At 44.7% G+C, this 21397-nt stretch overlaps 1 protein-coding gene across 2 annotated transcripts in view; it reads right to left on the reverse strand.

Annotated features, from left to right (window-relative positions):
* The window catches only part of LOC126325997 (insulin-like growth factor-binding protein complex acid labile subunit), a 237027-nt gene that overhangs the window by 75471 nt on the left and 140159 nt on the right, over positions 1–21397 (reverse strand). For both annotated transcript variants that reach the window (XM_049995471.1, XM_049995470.1), the window contains exon 5: positions 10945–11223. In XM_049995471.1, coding sequence (XP_049851428.1) covers positions 10945–11223 — 279 coding nt within the window. The remainder of the gene's footprint in view (positions 1–10944; positions 11224–21397) is intronic.

Genomic DNA, 21397 nt, shown 5'->3' on the forward strand with positions numbered 1-21397 from the left:
TATTCTCCCATGGAGACGATCGTAGAGATGCTGGATGTAGTCCTGTGGAACGGCTTGCCATGCCATTTCCACCTGGCGCCTCAGTTGGACCAGCGTTCGTGTTGGACGTGCAGACCGCGTGAGACGACGCTTCATCCAGTCCCAAACATGCTGAATGGGGGACAGATCCGGAGATCTTGCTGGCCAGGGTAGTTGACTTACACCTTCTAGAGCACGTTGGGTGGCACGGGATACATGCGGACGTGCATTGTCCTGTTGGAACAGCAACTTCCCTTGCCGGTCTAGGAATGGTAGAACGATGGGTTCGATGACGGTTTGGATGTACCGTGCACTATTCAGTGTCCCTCGACGATCACCAGAGGTGTACGGCCAGTGTAGGAGATCGTTCCCCACACCATGATGCCGGGTGTTGGCCCTGTGTGCCTCGGTCGTACGCAGTCCTGATTGTGGCGATCACCTGCACGGCACCAAACACGCATACGACCATCATTGGCACCAATGCAGAAGCGACTCTCATCGCTAAAGACGACACGTCTCCATTCGTCCCTCCATTCACGCCTGTCGCGACACCACTGGAGGCGGGCTGCACGATGTTGGGGCGTGAGCGGAAGACGGCCTAACGGTGTGCGGGACCGTAGCCCAGCTTCATGGAGACGGTTGCGAATGGTCCTCGCTGATACCCCAGGAGCAACAGTGTCCCTAATTTGCTGGGAAGTGGCGGTGCGGTCCCCTACGGCACTGCGTAGGATCCTACGGTCTTGGCGTGCATCCGAGCGTCGCTGCGGTCCGGTCCCAGGTCAACGGGCACGTGCACCTTCCGCCGACCACTGGCGACAACATCGATGTACTGTGGAGACCTCACGCCCCACGTGTTGAGCAATTCGGCGGTACGTCCAACCGGCATGCCGCATGCCCACTATACGCCCTCGCTCAAAGTCCGTCAACTGCACATACGGTTCACGTCGACGCTGTCGCGGCATGCTACCAGTGTTAAAGACTGCGATGGAGCTCCGTATGCCACGGCAAACTGGCTGACACTGACGGCGGCGGTGCACAAATGCTGCGCAACTAGCGCCATTCGACGGCCAACACCGCGGCTGCTGGTGTGTCCGCTGTGCCGTGCGTGTGATCATTGCTTGTACAGCCCTCTCGCAGTGTCCGGAGCAAGTATGGTGGGTCTGACACACCGGTGTCAATGTGTTCTTTTTTCCATTTCCAGGAGTATATATATATATATATATATATATATATATATATATATATGTGTGTGTGTGTGTGTGTGTGTGTGTGTGTGTGCACAACTTTCTATATTTCACTTGTAGCTGTAGGAGGCTACCTTTTCTACAATAAAGTGATAATTTGCTGCCCTATCAATTCGTACCATGTATCTATGTACAAGTTCCTCAGCATCTACACACTTGTAGATCGATAGGAGGCAATTCTTCTGCCAGTGGCTGTAGGACAGTTCGCCATCCATTTCGAGTGGTATTGTGAACTAGGGCACATAGCAAGGTGAACATACACACACGTGATTGAAAAGAGGAGCAAAGTAGATTTCAAGCATCCTCTGTCGAGCCCCATACACCAATGGGAGCACCTCTTATTCATTTCGGGATAGTGGAATAGGATGAATCTGTCTCCTGCACAGTGGATCGACTGGCCGTTTCAAAAAACACGGACAACTCCTGCACAGGCAGTAGTCTCTATGAGTTGCGAAATGCATCCTCAGTCCATCCTGTTGCAGCATCATTATTTGCTGAAAAGTATTTCCCCTACGCTCATTCAGTATCCACTTTCTCCAACCATTAAGTATGAAGCTATGGATGTAGTCCTTAACTGTACGCTCACAGGTAACACACTTATTAAACTCATCTCTATCCAGTACTACAATCTCGTCAGTTGAACACATTACCCACCAGCTTAATTAATTAACTTAATGTCTGAATAAATAAGAAAATATGTATCGAATTTACCGCACATTTCGTGTCATGAGATCCGTTTTTTCACGAGAGCTTTTTCTATCGTCTCGCCAATTTTAAGCAGTTGTGCTTATCTGAATTTCAGACAGCAAGGTTTGTGGGGTAATAACCAGCTCTGTTTCCCCGGTAAAATTTACGATATTCTTCTGGGAGGATGACACATATAAGTAAATGAACTCAATTCCCAAGACAGTATCTTACATCCTTCCTCTCCTGCAATTCAGCACAGACAGTCTTTTTCCCAGCCAATTCAAAACTGAGGGGAGGGTTGGGGAAATAGGGGTCGGGAGGGGATGACTTTCGTCACCTCTGTGTAAAATATCGTCCACATTCTGATTCCCAAATTTCTACAAAATCAACGAAAAATTGATTTTCGAAAAAATTATAAAAAATATATCGTATCCAACTTGCTTTCAGAAAATCTGTTTTCCGTAATTGATTTCAAACTAATCTTTGTTAGAAAGAGCATGTTTTCAAACATTCAGAAAGTCACGTTTGATTTTTCAATGTGTGTTAAGTGGGTTTCTTCATCGAGGTTCCCAGGCATCTACTTTGGTTTCGTTATTTAGTTAATAAAGCCTTGTGGTCGTACCTGCCTGCTTACAACACATTTACTAAGTATCTTACCTCCAATTCTATGGGTGTATCTCACATAGGCGGCAGGCAAAACGTTACATCAATTTTGATTTTTTACCTCACTATTGCAACATTATTTACATATCAATGGAACAAAATAATGCACTGATATAATTTCTACATCCTCAAGGCCTGGTTTATTCATTTTAAGGCTCTGAAGACAGCGCGCTTGTTGGGTACCAGAACAACACGTCATTCTACGCTCTCTGTTTCTTCAATATCATCGGCTGACAGTATCAGTTTCCAGGAAATGAACAGCAGGAAGTAGCTCAAAAATTTCTTCAAATGTAAATGCAGTGTTGAGAAGTTTAAAATCAAAATGAAACTACACTCCTGGAAATTGAAATGAGAACACCGTGAATTCATTGTCCCAGGAAGGGGAAACTTTATAGACACATTCCTGGGGTCAGATACATCACATGATCACACTGACAGAACCACAGGCACATAGACACAGGCAACAGAGTATGCACAATGTCGGCACTAGTACAGTGTATATCCACCTTTCGCAGCAATGCAGGCTGCTATTCTCCCATGGAGACGATCGTAGAGATGCTGGATGTAGTCCTGTGGAACGGCTTGCCATGCCATTTCCACCTGGCGCCTCAGTTGGACCAGCGTTCGTGCTGGACGTGCAGACCGCGTGAGACGACGCTTCATCCAGTCCCAAACATGCTCAATGGGGGACAGATCCGGAGATCTTGCTGGCCAGGGTAGTTGACTTACACCTTCTAGAGCACGTTGGGTGGCACGGGATACATGCGGATATGCATTGTTCTGTTGGAACAGCAACTTCCGTTGCCGGTCTAGGAATGGTAGAACGATGGGTTCGATGACGGTTTGGATGTACCGTGCACTATTCATTGTCCCCTCGACGATCACCAGAGGTGTACGGCCAGTGTAGGAGATCGGTCCCCACACCATGATGCCGGGTGTTGGCCCTGTGTGCCTTGGTCGTATGCAGTCCTGATTGTGGCGCTCACCTGCACGGCGCCAAACACGCATACGACCATCATTGGCACCAATGCAGAAGCGACTCTCATCGCTGAAGACGACACATCTCCATTCGTCCCTCCATTCACGCCTGTCGCGACACCACTGGAGGCGGGCTGCACGATGTTGGGGCGTGAGCGGAAGACGGCCTAACGGTGTGCGGGACCGTAGCCCAGCTTCATGGAGACGGTTGCGAATGGTCCTCGCCGATACCCCAGGAGCAACAGTGTCCCTAATTTGCTGGAAAGTGGCGGTGCGGTCCCCTACGGCACTGCGTAGGATCCTACGGTCTTGGTGTGCATCCGTGCGTCGCTGCGGTCCGGTCCCAGGTCGACGGGCACGTGCACCTTCCGCCGACCACTGGCGACAACATCGATGTACTGTGGAGACCTCACGCCCCACGTGTTGAGCAATTCGGCGGTACGTCCACCCGGCCTCCCGCATGCGCACTATACGCCCTCGCTCAAAGTCCGTCAACTGCACATACGGTTCACGTCGACGCTGTCGCGGCATGCTACCAGTGTTAAAGACTGCGATGGAGCTCCGTATGCCACGGCAAACTGGCTGACACTGATGGCGGCGGTGTACAAATGCTGCGCAGCTAGCGCCATTCGACGGCCAACACCGCGGTTCCTAGTGTGTACGCTGTGCCGTGCGTGTGATCATTGCTTGTACAGCCCTCTCGCAGTGTCAGGAGCAAGTATGGTGGGTCCGACACACCGGTGTCAATGTGTTCTTTTTTCCATTTCCAGGAGTGTATATTTTGCTTGTCGTCTATTTAAGATACTCTTACAGACTCGGGAATCGGAGATTAGGTAATGTATGAATGCAGAGTCTCGCGGCGATAACATTGAATACAATCTTCTCGGGTTTCCAACCGCGTCAATTGCTTAAAACTACACATGCTTTCGGCCAAGCACTCCTTGGCCATTGTCAAGTGGTCAAGTGTCATATCTCTTGACAATGGCCAAGGAGTGCTTGGCCGAAAGCTCGTGTAGTTTTAAGCAATTAACGCTGTTGGAACCTGAGAACATTTTATTCGGAGATAAGGTAGTTAGCATACGGCTTTGTAAACAGACAGGTACAACGCAAAGGCTTTGAGCCAGTGGAATAGTTTGCCTTAGACGAGCCCTGTTTAAAAATTGTTGCTGTGCCCTTTTACCCGACCGTGGCGAAGCTTAGATGGAGGGTAAAAATTTTTCACAAAAGAAACTTGAACTCTGATTCTAAATAAAATAAATATTTATTGATTAAGTGCAGGTTACACAGGTAAATTATTATTTACAATTAATGCTCCTACGAGCTAAGTTAGCCAAACAATTCAAATATATACTTTTCTCTCCTTTTTTCGGCAGTCTTACTTATTAGATCATTCATAGCTGAATGACAATTTTAGTTTGTCAAGATGTTCTGCCTCTACAGACAGCACTGACAAGTCTGAAAGCTGTTCTTGGCTCATAGAAGTCCTAAGATACTTTTTAACCAGTTTTAATTTCGTAAAATTTCTTTCCACAGGTGCAGTTGCTACATGAAGGGTCAAAAATAGGAAACATGGTGTTATTACCCCCGGAAACTGGATGCAAGGCTACTGAGTTTTATCAGTGATAATTCCATGAGTACCTTAATGAAATGGATTTTCTGAATTTCAGTTTTTAAGCACATTTTCAAAGAAATTAATTGTTCATACAGATCAAATGACATGTCTTTACTATATTTAGCAGTCACTTTTCCTGCTGCCTGTTTTTCATTATTTAATTTGAAAATGGTAAGAGTTTCTCCAGCTGTAACGCTTAGAAAGTATTACTAAGGTCACAGAGGCTTTGAAATCTTTGTTTAGTTTGAGATATTAAGATATCTAAACAGCAATAGTACACATTGACTTTGAAGTACGATTCCGGATCTGAAAGTCTCTCATCTTCTGATAATTCATCAAAATATCGCTTCGTCATCTTCTGTCTTTTATCTTTGAAAACAATTGTTACCCCCACTCCTTTGGTAGGTCTCTGGACTCGTTTAGCAAACCATGGAATGAATTTTGATTTCTTATTTCGCTTAGAATATTTAAAACATTGCTTAGTAATTTTCATGCTGTAGAGCCTTAGCAACTGGATAAATGATTTCAAATAATGAATTAAAATATGCGCTTTTAACGGATCGACAGATGTAAAGGTAATATCCGGAGAACCACTGGGAAGAGTGGTATGACCGTTGCTGTTTACTATATCGAAAGCATCGGATGCCCTTTCAGGCTAATCGCATATGATGCAGTTGTCTATACCTAAGTAGCAACGGCAGAAGATAGTAAGAATTTGCAGAACGACCTGCAGAGAATTGATGAATGGTGCAGGCTCTGGCAGTTGACCCTGAACGTAAATAAATGTAACATATTGCGTATACACTGTAAAAGAAATCCACTGTTGTGCAGCTACACTATTGATGACAAACAGTTGGAGACAGCGTCTGCCGTAAAATATCTAGACGTAAGTATCCAGAGCAATCTTATGTCGAATGACCACATAAAACAGATAGTGGGAAAAGCAGACACCAGACTCAGATTCATTGGAAGAATCTTAAGGAAATGTAGCTCATCAACGAAAGAAGTGACTTATGTGCTTGTTCGCCCAATTCTTGAGTATTGTTCATCCGGGATCCGTATTCGATAGGACTGATAGTGGAGATAAAGAAGATCCTACGAAGAGCGGCGAATTTCGTCACGGGATCGTTTTGCAGGCGAGAGAGCGATACGAAGATGGTAAAAAAACTCCACTCGCAGACTTTACAATGGAGGCGTTGTGCATTACGGGGAGATTTACTACTGAAATTTCGGGACAGCACTTTTCAGGAGGAGTCGGACTACACATTACTTCCCCCCACATAGAACTCGCGTATTGTCCACTAGGAGAAAATTCGAGGAATTAGAGCCAATACCGAGTTTTGCCGACAATCATTCTTCCCACGCACTATTCGCGAGTGGAACTGGTTTCGAAGGATCAGATAGTGATACCGAAAGTACCCTACGCCACACACCATTAGGTGGCTTGTGGAGTATGATGTAGATGTAGAACCGGTAGTACGACTTTTATATCAATAATATGAATATGGGTGCCACCTTTTTCATTCAACCATCTGAAATTACATCCTCAGGTGATTAAATCCAAGATATCCAATGAGTTAGGAAATGAAGCTAAAGAATTTTTTCAAAAATAATTTATTCATACTCCCATATAAGATTTACACTGAAAACTAAAAATCAGACATAGGAAAAAAAGAGTAATTGAGAAATTCGTGCTAGATATCAACAAAACTGCCACGTTAATACCGGTCGAAGTGGAGAAACAAGGAATAAACTTTGAAAAATGTTTATTTAGCTTTGATGCTATCTAAAGTACATCGATTCCTTTAAAAACTTCACATCTGTTCACATCGATGAATTTATTGCATTATTTTCATATTTCTATTTTTTTGTGTTTACGTACATAACTGAAGTTGAGCAAAGGTGTTTTGAAAGCTACATTAAGTAAAACATTCCAGAATGGGATTTTCACTCTGCAGCGGAGTGTGCGCTGATATGAAACTTCCTGGCAGATTAAAACTGCGTGCCCGACCGAGACTCGAAGTCGGGACCTTTGCCTTTCGCGGGCAAGTGATCTACCATCTGAGCTACCGAAGCACGACTCACGCCCGGTCTCACAGCTTTAGGCAAAGGTCCCGAGTTCGAGTCTCGGTCCGGCACACAGTTTTAATCTGCCAGGAAGTTTCATATCAGCGCACACTCCGCTGCAGAGTGAAAATCTCATTCTGGAAACATCCCCCAGGCTGTGGCTAAGCCCTGTCTCCGCAGTATCCTTTCTTTCAGGAGTGCTAGTTCTGCAAGGTTCGCAGGAGAGCTTCTGTAAAGTTTGGAAGGTAGGAGACGAGATACTGACAGAAGTAAAGCTGTGAGACTGGGCGTGAGTCGTGCTTCGGTAGCTCAGATGGTAGAGCACTTGCCCGCGAAAGGCAAAGGTCCCGAGATAGAGTGTCGGTCGTGCACACAGTTTTAATCTGCCAGGAAGTTTCATATCAGCGCACACTCGGCTGCAGAGTGAAAATCTCATTCTGGAAACATCCCCCAGGCTGTGGCTAAGCCATGTCTCCGCAGTATACTTTCTTACAGGAGTGCTAGTTCTGCAAGTTTCGCAGGTGAGCTTCTGTAAAGTTTGGAAGGTAGGAGACGAGATACTGGCAGAAGTAAAGCTGTGAGACCGGGCGTGAGTTGTGCTTGGGTAGCTAAGTTGGTTGAGCACTTGCCCGCGAAAGGCAAAGGTCCCGAGTTCGAGTCTCGGTCGGGCACACAGTTTAAATCTGCCAGGAAGTTTCAAGTAAAACATTGCCCACAGTCATCCTATGACAAGACAAATATGGAGGAAGCTCTAAAAAAAAAAACTACCAACTGGCCAGAAGAATCTACTTTTACCTGTCTAGGACTGCTTCAAGTAATTCTTGTCATCCAGTTTCTCTCGTTATTATGCATTTTGCCAAAAGGAATGCAGCTTTTATAGTGCATTAAGTGCATGCGTCAGTTTGTTTTAGCCACAAGTGAGAAAATCCCAGTCCCAGATAGTACATTCTTTCGACTTTAAAACTGCACTAACTTTCCCTCTCTCCCAGAAACCGTGTTTTCGGTTGTCGACTTTGTATCTGAGACCATGGATTAAGCAAAAACTTTCAGACCTGTCATGTAAAACTAAATGTAGCATCAGGAAGCCATCAAGGGATAAGGTACTACTGTGATTTCCATTACAGAGCAAGCGGAGGGGTGTCGTTATGAGAAACAGTGATGGGCTACTGGCACGTATACTGCTGTCATGTATATTGTGTTATGGAATTAGCGAGGGAATCCGTGGCCTGCATGTTGTCAGACTAGGGGAAACAAAAATGAAGGGGTGGTGCCAAAGGAAGTAACACAATAGTAGATCAAAGAAAGTAAATTGGAAAGCAGGACAGAATAAGAAGTAAAGACAGATTCCAAAGAAGAGAAATGGGATGTAGGTTGCAGTGCCATTAAGCATTACGAAGAAAGATAGAAAGGAGATGGAGGATAAGGAGACGGAGAATAACCAGAGAGAGAGAGAGAGAGAGAGAGAGGGTGGGACAAAAGAAACGAATAAAAGAAGAAAAAAAGAACGAGAGAAAAATATTCTAGGAAATACAGGAATTGAAATGTTACAACTCATTTTCATACGAATTCATAGATAATTTGGATTGCATTAGTTGCGATCCATAGAAGTAATTTAGCCTTTTACGCTCCGTAACGTAATTTGGAACAACTCCATGACAAATTGCTGAATAATATTACGTCCTCCCATAGGTAGCAACATTTACTGTCAATTCGTTTCACTGAAATTAGGTTTCATTTGCGAACAATGGAATAAGAAAAGAGATGCAAATACACTATAAGCATATTGTTTGAAACATGTAACAAGTCTGTTTATCATACTGCCAGGTTGCTATGCTATTAGCTAATATAACAGCAAGTAATTACCTCGTAATTATTGTAATTCATAAAATGAAACCAGATTAACAGTATAAACAAAATGTTTATTTGGGTTGCTGTAATATACATCGAAATTCTGTGCACACCGAAAAATAATGTACGTTACGCATATCTGAAGCAGGACGGGTTGTAGGAATCCTGAGGATAACGTAGTTCCAGTGAAACGAACATAAAAATAGGTTACAGTGTAATAAACGTAAATGTAATCAGCATTGTTTATTCGTACCATTTCACTCATTTTTTCTTGAAAAAAAGACATATGTAATCGTCTTTGTATCACATTCAATGCGTTTCAATTGTAACCACAAGAAGATGACTTTTTTTTTGAATTAATAATAACTTCTGTAATTGTAAGTAGCGAATTTACTACACACAACAATACATCAATTGTCAGAAATATTATGTGAGACTTGTGGGAAATCGTGTGGGAGGCTCAGTGTGATGTAAAGAAATGATCGTATGGCATTTATTCCCCTTCGTGGTTCGAACGCCGTAAGATCTTGAGCAGCACTCTCTGACTTAATAAACTGAAACAATAACTGACTTTTCACTTTATTTGAGAACCATGATGTTTCCTGGCCCGTTTACACCTAAGAAACGTACAGGAAACAAACTGCAGCGAAGCAACGAAATGAAGCTGAGTTCTGGTCAACGTTTATTACTGTTGTGTACATAGTTCCGCGTAGTCAGCGCGTACACAACTTTCCCAATAGAGCGCGCCCCGCTAAGCACAACAGCGCAGGCGCAGCGCTCGTCCGTCTCCGCACTACGAGATGGCGCTGTCATAGAGACGGACCAAATTCTGCTTCCGCCGATCCGCGTATTAATACGTAACGCAGCCAATGAGATTGCTGCTAACGTAGAACCTTTTCTCCTCGCGGATCACACTCGCGCAGTGATACCTGAACGCTCGAGGTATTATAACGAGTGTACAGACCTCCGATTAGTCAGTCTCCATTGGTCTGCATCAGTCTGCAGCCAAGTTTCACTCCGCGCCAAATAATATTATCATATTCCTATACATAGCCATGAAGATAAATGTATAGACACTTTTGTCAAGTATCAGAGATATGTGAGAATAATATTAAGGTACCAAGACCAAAGGAACTTCAGATTGTCAATTGTAAATAGCATCCAGAACCAAGTTATTTTTATGCTTCTTATTATTTTAATAAACGTGTGTGAAAATTAATCAAGTTCTGTTTAAAGTTGGTCACCGTCAATCTGCTACTCTAAGCGTGCAAGTGGTATTTCTATCGTCTGACCTAACGGCACAAGATAAACACGATAAGACCACGAGACATATTGCTGACACTCGCCTACTTCATTAGAGCGCCAAGTCAAATAATCTGATGGTGTGTGTACCGAAGGTCTTACAGTACGCGCACCACAATTACTTTCGATAAACTGAGCTACACCCACCAAATTTTAGGAATATTTATTTCGGCTACCATTGACAAGATTAATATTTTGTAAAGACGTTTACTTTGAATTATTTTCTGTTGACCCGTTCATCTCCAGAAAGGCAGGCACACCGCAGAATGCTACGAATGAGAAAAATGTAAGCAAAAAATAGAGATGGGAGGGTGGTTAAGTGGAGCTGCGAGGGAAGGGGGGGGGGGGGGCGCTGTTAATGGAAGTTGAGGCCAAGAAACTCTGAAGGAGTGAAAATACGTTGGAGAGTAAGCATCCATCTGCAGAGGTCAGGGAAACTTTTCGGGTGGCGGCTCTTGTCACTCCCTTCCTTGTGGTCTTTTACGTGTTCAGTGGAGAGAAGAAGGCAATAAGAGGCGGGAATACCTGCACGTCGCCGAAGACGGCATCGTCGAGGCGCGACAGCGGGTTCCCGCTGAGGTCCAGAGCTTGCAGGTGGCTGAGCCCGCGGAAGAGCCGCGGCTGCAGGGCCGCCAGCCGGTTGCCGGCCAGCGAGAGGCGGCGCAGGCTGGCCGTGTGCCGGAAGGCGCCGCTGGGCGCAGACTCGACGCGGTTGTCCGCCAGGCTGAGGGCGCGCAGCGCCGGCACGCCCACCAGCGCCTCTCCGGACACGTGGCTCACCGCGTTCCCCGACAGGTCCAGCTCCTGGAAGACGGCGTCAACTACACTGCTCGCGCTGTCGTCTGCTACAACTGATCAACAACCACTATGGGTCAGGGATACACGGTGGGATAGTGCAGCGAGTGTTTTGTGGTTGGCTCTGAGCACTATGGGACTTAACATCTGTGGTCATCAGTCCCCTAGAACTTAGAACTACTTAAACCTAACTAACCTAAGGACATCACACACATCCATGCCCGAGGCAGAATTCGAACCTGCGACCGTACCGGTCACGCGGTTCCAGACTGAAGCGCCTAGGACCGCACGGCCACACTGGCCGGCGAGTGTTTTGTGACGCACAGGTTTATGTACAATGAGATGACTAAAGTCTCGGCATACCTCCTAATATCGCGTCGGAGCTCCTTTTGCCCGGTGTAGAGCAGCAACCCGATGTGGCATTCACATGGCTTTACCCTGCCAGGATCGATATTAAAACTGGTAATTAAGGAAGACAGAAAGAGAGGCAAACCAAATAACGAGAAGAATTGACTCAGTGCAAAATTTTCAGTAATTGTGATCCAACATTTGCTTGTTTCGCGAGATTTGTATTGATATGTGCATTGTATTTTATTGTCTTGTTTATGCTTCATTTTCTTTTGTGAGGAGTGTTGTGTATAACTGTGCTATAGTAAATAGGAGTGTATTTGTTTGCGTGTGACTTTGAATGCAGGTTCGGATTATCAGATTATAGGATACGTAATTACGTCAGGTTGTACAGTAAACTTTGTGTGTTAATTACGGTTAGTGTGATAGTTCATTGTATGTCACAGAACAGATTTAGTCGTGTGTAGTACATCTATGTTATGCACAAAATCAGTGGGGTTGTAGTAAGGGTAATTTGATGATTACAAGGGCAAGTGCACGTAAATTGGCAGACGATATGAGTCGAGAAAGAAATGAAATGGTGACAGAGAATCGGGCTAGCACTGATAGTTTACACGAATTACGTGAAATCAACGACGAAAGAGAGAGCAGTTTCGGCAGCGTGAGAGCCGGTGCAGTGGAATTTAGTGAAGCAACAACGTTCGCCCCCCCCCCCCTCCCCCATGAACCATGGACCTTGCCGTTGGTGGGGAGGCTTGCGTGCTTCAACGATACAGATAGCCGTACCTTAGGTGCAACTACAACGGAGGGGTATCTGTTGAGAGGTCATACAAACGTGTGGTTCCTGAAGAGGGGCAGCAGCCTTTTCAGTAGTTGCAGGGGCAACAGTGTGGATGATTGACTGATCTGGCCTTGTAACATTAACCAAAATGGCCTTGCTGTGCTGGTACTGCGAAAGGCTGAAATCAAGGGGAAACTACAGCCGTAATTTTTCCCGAGGGCATGCAGCTTTGCTGTATGATTAAATGATGATGGCGTCCTCTTGGGTAAAGTATTCCAGAGGTAAAATAGTCCCCCATTCGGATCTCGACTACTCAAGACGATGTTGTTATCAGGAGAAAGAAAACTGGCATTCTACGGATTGGTGCGTGGAATGTCAGATCCCTTAATCGGGCAGGTAGGTTAGAAAATTTAAAAATGGAATTGGATAGGTTGTAGTTAGATATAGTGGGAATTAGTGAAGTTCGGTGGCAGGAGGAACAAGACTTTTGGTCAGGTGAATACAGGGTTATAAATACAAAATCAAATAGGGGTAATGCAGGAGTAGGTTTAATAAGGAATAAAAAAATAGGTGTAGGGATAAGCTACTACAAACAGCATAGTGAACGCATTATTGTGGCCAAGATAGATACAAAGCCCACACCTACTACAGTAGTACAAGTTTATATGCCAACTAGCTCTGCAGATGACGAAGAAATTGATTAAATGTATGATGACATAAAAGAAATTATTCAGGTAGTGAAGGGAGAAGAAAATTTAATAGTCATGAGCGACTGGAATTGGAGAGTAGGAAAAGGGAGAGAAGGAAACATAGTAGGTGAATGTGGATTGGGGCTGAGAAATGAAAGAGGAAGCCACCTGGTAGAATTTTGTGCCGAGCATAACTTAATCATAGCTAACACTTGGTTCAAGAATGATAAAAGAAGGTTGTATACATGGAAGAATCCTGGAGTAACTAAAAGGTATCAGATAGATTATATAATGGTAAGACAGAGATTTAGGAACCAAGTTTTAGATCACAAGACATTTCCAGGGGCAGTTGTGGACTCTGACCACAATCTATTGGTTATGAACTGTAGATTAAAACTGAAGAAACTGCAAAAAGGCGATAATTTAAGGAGATGGGACCTGGATAAACTCACTAAACCAGAGGTTGTACAGAGTTTCAGAAAGAGCATAAGGGAACAATTGACAGGAATGGGGGAAAGAAATACAGTAGAAGAAGAATGGGTAGCTTTGAGGGATGAAAGAGTGAAGGCAGCAGAGGATCAAATAGGTAAAAAGACGAGGGCTAGTAGAAATCCTTGGGTAACAGAAGAAATATTAAATTTAATTGATGAAAGGAGAAAATATAAAAATGCAGTAAATGAAACAGGCAAAAAGGAATACAAACGTCTCAAAAATGATATCGACAGGATGTGCAAAATGGCTAAGCAGGGATGGCTAGAGGGCAAATGTAAGGATGTAGAGGCTTCTCTCACTAGGGGTAAGATAGATACTGCCTACAAGAAAATTAAAGAGACCTTTGGAGAAGGGAGAACCACTTCCATGAATATCAAGAGCTTTGATGGAAACCCAGTTCCAAGCAAAGAAGGGAAAGCAGAAAGGTGGAAGGAGTATATAGAGGGTCTATACAAGGGCGATGTATTTGAGGACAATATTAAGGAAATGGAAGAGGATGTAGATGAAGATGAAATAGGGGAGATATGGTATTGCGTGAAGAGTTTGACAGAGCACTGAAAGACCTGAGTCGAAACAAGGCCTCGGGAGTACACAACATTCCATTAGAACTGCTGACAACCTTGGGTGAGCCAGTCCTGACAAAACTCTACCATCTGGTGAGCAAGATGTATGAGACAGGCGAATTACCGTCAGACTTCAAGAAGAATATAATAATCTCAGTCCCAAAGAAAGCAGGTGTTCAAAGATGTGAAAACTACCGAACTATCAGTTTAATAAGTCACAGCTGCAAAATACTAACGCGAATTATTTACAGACGAATGGAAAAACTGATAGAAGCCGACCTCGGGGAAGATCAGTTTGGATTCCATAGAAATGCTGGAACACGTGAGGCAATACTGACATTACAACTTATGTTAGAAGAAAGATTAAGGAAAGGCAAACCTACGTTTCTAGCATTTGTAGACTTAGAGAAAGCTTTTGACAATGTAGACTGGAATACTCTCTTTCAAATTCTGAAGATGGCAGGGATAAAATACAGAGAGCGAAAGGCTATTTACAATTTGTACAGAAAGCAGATGGCGGTTATAAGAGTCGAGGGGTATGAAAGAGAAGCAGTGGTTGGGAAGGGAGTGAGACAGGGTTGTAGCCTATCCCCGATGTTATTCAATCTGTATATTGAGCAAGCAGTAAAGGAAACAAAAGAAAAGTTTGGAGCAGGTATTAAAATCCAGGAAGAAGAAACAAAAACTTTGAGGTTCGCAGATGACATTGTAATTCTGTCAGAGACAGCAAAGGACTTGGAAGAGCAGTTGAATGGAATGGACAGTGTCTTGAAAGGAGGGTATAAGATGAACATCAACAAAAGCAAAACGAGGATAATGGAATGTAGTCGAATTAAGTCGGGTGATGCTGAGGGAATTAGATTAGGAAATGAGACACTTAAAGTAGTAAAGGAGTTTTGATATTTGGGGAGCATAACAACTGGTCGAAGTAGAGAGGATATAAAATGTAGACTGCCAATGACAAGGAAAGCGTTTCTTAAGAAGAGAAATTTGTTATCATCGAGTATTGATTTAAGTGTCAGGAAGTCGTTTCTGAAAGTATTTGTATGGAGTGTAGCCATGTATGGAAGTGAAACGTGGACGATAAATAGCTTAGACAAGAAGAGAATAGAAGCTTTCGAAATGTGGTGCTACAGAAGAATGCTGAAGATTAGATGGGTAGATCACGTAACTAATGAGGAGGTATTGAATAGAATTGGGTAGAAGAGGAGCTTGTGGCACAACTTGACTAGAAGAAGGGATCGGTTGGTAGGACATGTTCTGAGACATCGAGGGATCACCAATTTAGCATTGGAGGGCAGCGTGAAGGGTAAAAATCGTAGAGGGAGACCAAGAGATGAATACACTAAACAGATTCAGAAGGATGTAGGTTGCAGCACGTACTGGGAGATGAAGAAGCTTGCACAGGATAGAGTAGCATGGAGAGCTGCATCAAACCAGTCTCAGGATTGAAGACCACAACAACAACAACAACAACAACAACAACAACAACGTTCGATCAGTCAGCTCGTGGCCAATTAGGCAATCAGGAGCAAAGGGAACAATACGTAGAGCCGGTTATTGGGGTGCATGAATACAGAGAAATTTCTCCTAGAGTGCGTAGAACACCGACAGAAAATATCAGTGAGGTTCAAATATATAGTTTAGGAGATAACAGTCCGACGCAAATGTATCGCGACGAATTTTGTTCGAGTCCACAAAGAGTAAGACAAGACGGGAGACGAACACCCGCGAGTTATGACGGAGGGCAACCCAGTAAGAAACAAGATCTAGGCGTAGGTGTGGCGAGCATTTTGGACTATCTTGAACGTCTATCACAGGAAATGAATACAGTCCGTACAGAAACACAGGCGACGAGAGGACGTTTATCATAAGATGTGAAGACAGTTCGTACAGAAGTGCAGGCGATACGGAGAGCGTCTGGTGCCGTGAAAGCGGACAGTCGCAAAGTTCGATAGCTCTGAGATAGGGACTTAGATTCTGAATACTGTGCTGTGTATGATCTAGAGTCTGCAGCTACAGTAGGACATCAGCATCCATTATAGGCATTGCATTGACTACTAGTATAATTGCAGTTGATTCCGCCTTATATGCTGTCAGTCACCATTGAACGTAGTCAACCAGTGCACAGAGCTATCACACTGGTATTGCACGTTAGTACAAGACACACTGAGATGCACCTTAAAGGTTGTTGAGCCAGTCTTGAAAGCGTTATATACCATTTAGAGGAAATATAGGGCTTGTGGTATTAGTAGTTTCTGGGTAGTTTATTCTGCTCAAGATATTTGAGGGACTTATCTTAATTCAGCGACTTCGCCCCAGCAGTATCGACGGAGCCAGCACGCTGGTAGACGGTATTGTAAAACTTGCAGCAGCGGCAGTAAAGTTCAGAAATCGTAGTTGGATCGTGTTCTCGCCATCCACTGAGCAACCGAGCAGTTTTGCTTACGATTCGTTATTGGTTATTTGTCTTTTTGCATGTTGTTTGGTCTGTTTCGTGGTGGTGGTGTCCGAAGTGCGTATTATTTCAGACACAAAAGAGATTATAGGAACGCAGTCAGATCGCATTTACCATTTGCTATCCAGGGGCATAATTAAATCTAACTTCGCATGAACTTAACATTAAGAGCTGACGTGAGAGCCAATCTTACCAGTGTAGTATATCTAATAACAGTGTACAATTTGTTTAATTTATTTTCATTCATGATTTGTTCAGTATCATCTAATTTCTATCGTGAGATAATTTACAATAAATACAAGTTCTTTACAATATCGCTTTTGATTCAGTAGTAGGTGGTGGTTAGCCGTCACTGTCACATTAATATATTTTATTCATGTTTAATAACGGCCACTACCCCCAATAAGAAGTCCTTCAGCATGGGCTCAACAAGTCTTTGGTAACATCTTGAGTCATGCTGCCTCTATGGCTGTCCATAATAGCGAGGTGTCGTTGCTGCGGCTTGTGCACGAACTGACCTCTAGATTATGTCCCAAAATATTCGGTGGGATTCGTGTCGGGCGAGCTGTGCGGCCAAATCATTCGCTCGAATTGTCCAGAATTTTCTTCAAAACAACTGCGAACAGCTGTGGCCAGGTGACACGGCACATAGATGTTTGGAAACATTAAGGCCATGAATGGCTGGAAATGATCTCCAAGTAGCCGAACATAAACATTTCCGGTAATGGTCGGTTCAGTTGTACCTGAGGACCTAGTCGATTCCATGTAAACCCAGCCCAAACCATAGTGGAGTCACGAACAGTTTGCACAGTGCCTTCTTGACAATTGGATTTCTTGGTTTCGCGGGGTCTGCGCCACACTGGGACCCTACCATTAGCTGTTACCCACTGGAATCGGGACTCATCTGGCCAGGCCGAGGTTTTCCAGTCGTCTAGGGTCCAACCAATATCGTCATGAGCCCAAGGCAGGGGTTGCAGGCTATGTCATGCTGTTAGCAAAGTCACTCCCGCTGCCAATGGCATGTTTGCCGTACGTCCCACACTGATTTCTGCGGTTATGTCGCGAAGTGTTGCTTGTCTTTTAGCACTGACAACTCCACACATACGCCGCTGCTCTCGGTCGTTAAGTGAAGGTCTTCAGCCACTGCATTTTTCGTGGTGAGAGATAATCCCTGCAATTTGCTGTACTCGGTACACTCTTGACACTGTGGACCTTGGAATACTGGACTCCCTGACGATTTTCGAAAGAGAATGTCCCATGCGTCTAGCTCCAGTTACTAATCCGCGTTCAAAGTCTATTAATTCCAGTCGTGCAGCCTCAGTCGCCTCGGAAACATTTTCACACAAACATCTGAGTAGTAGAAGAGACAACTAATAAATAACTGTTTTAGATACAGTGTACGAGAAACTACAGCCGTCTATATTTTATACATGCGTTCGCTATCCCATGACTTTTGTTACCGAGCGAGGTGGCGCTGTGGTTAGCACACTGGACTCGTTTTCGGGAGGACGACGGTTCAACCCCGCGTCCGGCCATCCTGACTTAGGTTTTCCGTGATTTCCCTAAATCGCTCCAGGCAAATGCCGGGATGGTTCCTTTGAAAGGTCACTGCCGACTTCCTTCCCCGTCCTTCCCTAATCAGATGAGACCGATGAGCTCGCTGTCTGGTCTCCTCCCCACAACAACCCAATGAGTTTCGTCACCTCAGTGTAAGACATCGAATTTTAAGCGCAGGGGAGGAGAGCACACCAGCGCGCCTGCTTCCGCCTGCACCACACAGTGCACATCGCATAGTTTCACAGGCTGAAGCATCTCTTCCGATAATTTAGACTAACTCACCTCAAGAATTCGAAACAACCCTACAAGTCCTTAGTACTCTGGAGAAGACAGTAGTGCATCGTTGACATTTTAATAGGTCGATGGAAGTTATAAGCGAATCAAGAAATCCTTCTTCTATAGGTAGCAGTAATATTTCGAGAGGGTCAGTTATAAATTTGGCGCAATTGAGAGAAATGGCTATCTAAGTTAAATAATATCTCTGAGTTTAGTATAGATTTATTAACAAAAACTGTACGTAATACTTTCCTTTTTACTCACAATTGGATCAGATTATTTTGTTTCTTAAGAAAAAGCATACTGTTACTGAATAGCTTCGGCTTGTATGGTCGGGTTTCAAATATATATCTGCTATTAAATTACTTACGGCGCGTAACCCAATGAAGTACCGTACCTCGAAAGCAAATAAACTATGCGCGGGTTCTGTTGAATTGTAGATACAAGTAATGCCTATTAAAAAAGAAAATAAGTTAATGGCGTTACGCAAACCACACTAGCTTCCACTAGTACAATTACAGTGGCCACATTTAATGTTTCGGAACAATAAAGCATAGGAAATGATGTAAAGAAAGTTGAAAGAATCTTTTCAGTAGTTATTACACTCCTGGAAATTGAAATAAGAACACCGTGAATTCATTGTCCCAGGAAGGGGAAACTTTATTGACACATTCCTGGGGTCAGATACATCACATGATCACACTGACAGAACCACAGGCACATAGACACAGGCAACAGAGCATGCACAATGTCGGCACTAGTACAGTGTATATCCACCTTTCGCAGCAAAGCAGGCTGCTATTCTCCCATGGAGACGATCGTAGAGATGCTGGGTGTAGTCCTGTGGAACGGCTTGCCATGCCATTTCGACCTGGCGCCTCAGTTGGACCAGCGCGTTCGTGCTGGACGTGCAGACCGCGTGAGACGACGCTTCATCCAGTCCCAAACATGCTCAATGGGGGACAGATCCGGAGATCTTGCTGGCCAGGGTAGTTGACTTACACCTTCTAGAGCACGTTGGGTGGCACGGGATACATGCGGACGTGCATTGTCCTGTTAGAACAGCAAGTTCCCTTGCCGGTCTAGGAATGGTAGAACGATGGGTTCGATGACGGTTTGGATGTACCGTGCACTATTCAGTGTCCTTCGACGATCACCAGAGGTGTACGGCCAGTGTAGGAGATCGCTCCCCACACCATGATGCCGGGTGTTGGCCCTGTGTGCCTCGGTCGTACGCAGTCCTGATTGTGGCGCTCACCTGCACGGCACCAATCACGCATACGACCATCATTGGCACCAAGGCAGAAGCGACTCTCATCGCTAAAGACGACACGTCTCCATTCGTCCCTCCATTCACGCCTGTCGCGACACCACTGGAGGTGGGCTGCACGATGTTGGGGCGTGAGCGGAAGACGGCCTAACGGTGTGCGGGACCGTAGCCCAGCTTCATGGAGACGGTTGCGAATGGTCCTCGCCGATACCCCAGGAGCAACAGTGTCCCTAATTTGCTGGGAAGTGGCGGTGCGGTCCCCTACGGCACTGCGTAGGATCCTACGGTCTTGGCGTGCATCCGAGCGTCGCTGCGGTCCGGTCCCAGGTCGACGGGCACGTGCACCTTCCGCCGACCACTGGCGACAACATCGATGTACTGTGGAGACCTCACGCCCCACGTGTTGAGCAATTCGGCGGTACGTCCACCCGGCCTCCCGCATGCCCACTATACGCCCTCGCTCAAAGTCCGTCAACTGCACATACGGTTCACGTCCACGCTGTCGCGGCATGCTACCAGTGTTAAAGACTGCGATGGAGCTCCGTATGCCACGGCAAACTGGCTGACACTGACGGCGGCGGTGCACAAATGCTGCGCAGCTAGCGCCATTCGACGGCCAACACCGCGGTTCCTGGTGTGTCCGCTGTGCCGTGCGTGTGATCATTGCTTGTACAGCCCTCTCGCAGTGTCCGGAGCAAGTATGGTGGGTCTGACACACCGGTGTCAATGTGTTCTTTTTTCCATTTCAATGAGTGTATTTAAGTGAAATGCAGATACCTACATTCATCAGAATAAAGGCAGCAATCGCACTGGGAAACAAAGACAAACAGAAGAAAATGGAATAGAAAAAGCGAGTCTTTGTTTCGAATAATATACCGAAACATGAAACAAATCAAGAGCGCTAGCTCCTTATTGTAGGCTTACTCTTAGACAAACATGACAGTTTACATAAATCATAACTCTGTAGAATCCTGTTATTTCCATTACATACGTGGAATTACTTTGAGAAATGAGAATCTTTCCTAAATTACGAAGCAGTTCATGAAGAGACGCCACAACGTGCCTTCAGGATCAGCTGCTGGGTCTCACTTCAGTTAATAGACATCGTCAACAGTTTTCATAAATACTCTTAAAGCTAAGTATCTCTGTTGCTATAGTCATCCCAAACAAATCCTGTTTATCATGTCTTTCATATGACGCCCAACTTCGACGGAAAGCGTCGCTTTGTTTCCTGTTACAAATAAAATGATTTTTAAATCGGTATTTTACGTACCCACTCGCTACAGTGGTTCCAGATTAGTCTAGTGCTATATTTTATTATCGATATGTTTTAACAAGGGCAATAAAACACGAAGTATAATTAGTATTCCAGCAGAGAATGAACAGCGCTTCTGCACGGCGGCAATAGTCAGCGCGGACCAGGGTGTGCTGTAGCTGCAGGAATACTGGTTATTCTTCGTGTTTTACTGTTTTACGTATCGATAAAACTAAAATCGCATTACACTAATTTGAGACTGCTCTGTCGAACGCGCAAGTAAAATGCCACTTTAGAAACCATTTTGTTTGTAATGGGATACAAACCTATGCTTTCCATCGATGCCGGGCGTCGCATGAAAGACGTGAGAGTAGGATCAATTTATGCTGACTCCAATTACACATTGCAAAAACGAAATTGCAGATACCTGCCGACACACCAAAGAAAATGCGCCTGACCACTCTTGGGAGAGACACCCTGTATATGATTTACAT

This window comes from Schistocerca gregaria, chromosome 2 (genome assembly GCF_023897955.1).
Source record: "Schistocerca gregaria isolate iqSchGreg1 chromosome 2, iqSchGreg1.2, whole genome shotgun sequence".
In the NCBI taxonomy this organism is placed as follows: Eukaryota; Metazoa; Arthropoda; class Insecta; order Orthoptera; family Acrididae; genus Schistocerca; species Schistocerca gregaria.